The sequence below is a fragment of the Nannospalax galili genome, unplaced genomic scaffold (assembly GCF_000622305.1).
Source record: "Nannospalax galili isolate Female #2095 unplaced genomic scaffold, S.galili_v1.0 scaffold146, whole genome shotgun sequence".
Classification (NCBI taxonomy): Eukaryota; Metazoa; Chordata; class Mammalia; order Rodentia; family Spalacidae; genus Nannospalax; species Nannospalax galili.
This window is the reverse complement of record NW_008357929.1, coordinates 9,601,555-9,604,606: the sequence shown is the minus strand read 5'-3', so window position 1 is coordinate 9,604,606 and position 3,052 is coordinate 9,601,555. Positions and strand designations below refer to the sequence as shown.

The 3,052-nt window shown below is 55.1% G+C and overlaps 2 protein-coding genes across 3 annotated transcripts in view; one reads left to right on the top strand and one right to left on the bottom strand.

The window, feature by feature from the left end:
* Positions 1 to 341: 341 nt before the first annotated feature.
* Positions 342 to 3,052, top strand: part of Vmo1 (vitelline membrane outer layer 1 homolog) — a 12,170-nt gene continuing 9,459 nt past the window's right edge. The window contains exons 1-2 of one of the 2 annotated variants that reach the window (XR_003847428.1): positions 342 to 721; positions 1,010 to 1,195. The gene's annotated coding sequence lies outside the window, so the exon portion shown is untranslated. The remainder of the gene's footprint in view (positions 722 to 1,009; positions 1,196 to 3,052) is intronic. The other variant, XR_608059.3, reaches the window with a different exon arrangement.
* On the bottom strand, positions 1,220 to 3,020 carry Gltpd2 (glycolipid transfer protein domain containing 2). Its single transcript, XM_008855899.3, has 3 exons — positions 2,287 to 3,020; positions 1,867 to 2,033; positions 1,220 to 1,776 (listed from the first exon to the last, which is right to left on the bottom strand). The coding sequence occupies exons 1-3, from the start codon at positions 2,560 to 2,562 to the stop codon at positions 1,239 to 1,241; spliced, it is 981 nt and encodes a 326-aa protein (XP_008854121.1). The 5' UTR covers positions 2,563 to 3,020; the 3' UTR covers positions 1,220 to 1,238.

Here is a 3,052-nt window from a genome sequence, read left to right as displayed (position 1 = left end):
GTCAGAAGAGGGCATCAGATTCCCCTGGAACTGGAGTTACAGACAATTGTTAGCTGCCATGTGGGTGCTGGGAATTGAACCCGGGTCCTCTGTAAAAGTAGCCAGTGCTCTTAACTGCTGGGTCATCTCTCCAGCCCCTCAATCTGCTTTTATGTGGGCGCTGGGAATCCAAACTCTGGTTGTCACTTCAAATATTTTACTGACTGAGCCATCTCTTCAACCCCTATTATCTACATTTTAAAGGGTCATTTTTTTAATGCTTTAGTGACAGTACATTTTAAGGAAGGGAAAAGATGGATAGAGAGACAATATAAGAAAGCTTTTGGTCTGAGGATGTAGAAAAATGGAATTACTAAGCTGCCAGGACTAGGAAGGGAGTATTTTAGGAGCAGATATTAGAAACCGAGTTTGAACATGTTAGGTTTGCTATGCTTAGTTGTCATCCAAGTGGAAAGGTAGTTAGTTAGTTGTGCAGATAGAATTCTGCAGTATAGAAGAAAGTAGATTTGAGGTGTAATTTGGGAGATAGTATAGGAAATGGTCAAGCTACTTCCTGTTCACTATTGAGGGAGTGGCCAAAGAGCCTTTGATAAGCATATTTTGTGAAGCCGAGTGCCCGAGGCATGATGCACAGGTTTTAGGTTTAAGTAGTGTGGATGGGCAAGGATGCTGTTTATTCGTGAAGTCTGAGAACACAAGAGACTCAGTTCTGCAGAAGAAGGTGGGACTCACCTTGGATGTGTTGCGTTTGCCGTGTCTGTGGAAAGAATTGGCTGTGTAACAGGGGAGAACAGGTCTGGGCTGGAGACTTGGCTTAGGGCTGGCTACTGAAGCCATGGGAGGGGCTGGAACGGGCTATGGGGAATGTGAGTCTCCCAGATGCCGGGAACAGAAAAGACACATCTTCCCACATCTTTTCCTCTTAGCTCCTACGGTCACCACACAAAGGCCCTAGGTCGATAGCTGCTAAAGAATTCTTTATTCCCCATTGCTTCCTCCCTTCCTCTAGGGCTGCAGATACAAGGTTAAACTCAAACCACCCCCATCCCCCTCTCTGCCGGGGTGGTGGGCCTGAGCTGTGGTGACGTCACGGAGGAGGAAGGCTACCCAGTCCGCCAAGACCCTGAGGACCCTGACCTGGGCGGATGCGACGCCGGGCTGCGTAGATCCCCCGCTCCACTGCACTGCCTTCCTGGTCAGTACCGCGCCCCCCCCGGCCCCCCCGCCTCCCACCGCCCTCAAGCCAGCTGAAGCAGCCCGCGGCCGGCCAGCAGGCCCTGGGTGCGGTTGTAGACATCCTCCAGGATGCCGGCTGCCCGGGCCACAGCGACCCGCGCATCCTCCTCTCTAGTTCCTGGACAGGCCAGCTGAAGCAAGCGGTCGCGACTCGGTAGGGCGAGGATGGCTAGGCGGGCGGCCTGGCGAATGAGCCAGGGGTGGTGCGCGGCCAGGGCTGTGCTGTAGGCGTCGCCGCACTGCACGCCCGCCTCTGGCCCTCCGAGCGTCCCGGTCGCTACCCGGTGGAGGCAGAGCTGGGACCAGCGCAGCGCTCGGTGCAGCAGGAGCAGCGTCCGCGAGCCCGAGGTCCGCGCTGAGTCCCTGGGGGCCGTGCCCCGCAGCTCCAGCAGTCCCATCCGCTGCTCCCACGTAGCCATAGTCGCCAGGGACCGGTAGTGCGCTGCATCTGGGCCGTGCACGCGAGCCTCCAGGGCTGTCACCTTGATAAAGGCCTCGCTGGTGGCGAAGGCAAAGATGGAGCCAAGGGGGGCTAGGAACCTGTTTGGTGATGGGACGGGGGAGTGACTTGAGAAAGGGAATGCAATCCCATGGAGAGGAAGACTGGCTTTGGGAAGGGGGGCGACTCACCTAAGTAGCTCCCTCCATCCTGCCAGGTACTGTGCCAATTCCACATCTCCTTCGGGACTCAAACTGGCTTGGAAAGGCTTCAGCATGCGACCCAGCATCCCCTGAGGCGCCAAACAGGGAGGTTCTTCCCACTCTGGGGCCACCAGGGGTCTCAACTCTGGACGGACCTGGGAGGCAGACATAAGGGACAGGGGATGTGTGCAGAGCTCCTAGCTTGTTGGGCCTATTCAGCCGCTGTTGGGTTCTAAAGAAACTGTTCCCCTAGCTTAGCTGGGATCCCTCCTGTTTACTTCTAGCTTCAGAAGGGAGCGGTGAAAAGAGGGAAGGATCCTCCTGTCACTAGATTCTCAGTCTGGTTTCCCTCCTCCCTGTTCAGAGTTCCTTGTGGAACTCCTAGAATTGGCCATACCCCAAACATACCTGCAAGGGTAGAGGTCCCTCGGAAATGCAGGATTGTACCCCAGGCCTGCAGCCTGGCAGGATACCTGGGGTGAAGCGAAGCAGCGTGGTGAGGGCTCGAGGAGAAGGGGGCTTGAGTTCCCACGGGTGGGACTCCTGGGTTCTCCAAGCAAGGGGCCACTCACGGAGGATCTGCACACTGAGATAAAGAAATAAAAGCATGAGGGCAGTGAAAGGAATAGCATGTCGCAACCAACGGCCCAGGGCTGGGGGTGTCAGTGAGACCCCCATGACCATTGCTGGCACCACCTTCACCAGCCCCTAGTTGGGTGGTGTTCTTTTGCCTCCCGGAGGTGTGGTGGACCCTGGGGTGGACCCCGTGGTGTCCAGAAGTACAAAGGGTTAATAATTAACCTACCGAGGCCCCCTCCCCTGTGTCCTTTGCCCCAGAGGACAGATCCTAGGTAAGGGACCTAATGAAGATTTGGGGGATTTGGTGTGTGGCATGTCTCTGCAGGGTTAGCTTGTAGTAAAAGGCAGCCTTTTGCTCCCCTATTAAGCAATGGTGTGGGCCCTACATTAACTCTTGGCTTGGAGTCCCTCCACAGTAAATTAAGGATAATAACAGGTACTTTGTAAGGCTAATGTGAGGATCAAACGATGATGTATATAAAAACACTGTAAGTGAGCCCGGCGTGGTGGTGCACGCCTTTAATCCCAGCACTCAGGAGGCAGAGGCAGGCAGATCTCTGTGAATTCAAGTCCAGCCTGGTCTACATAGCGAGTT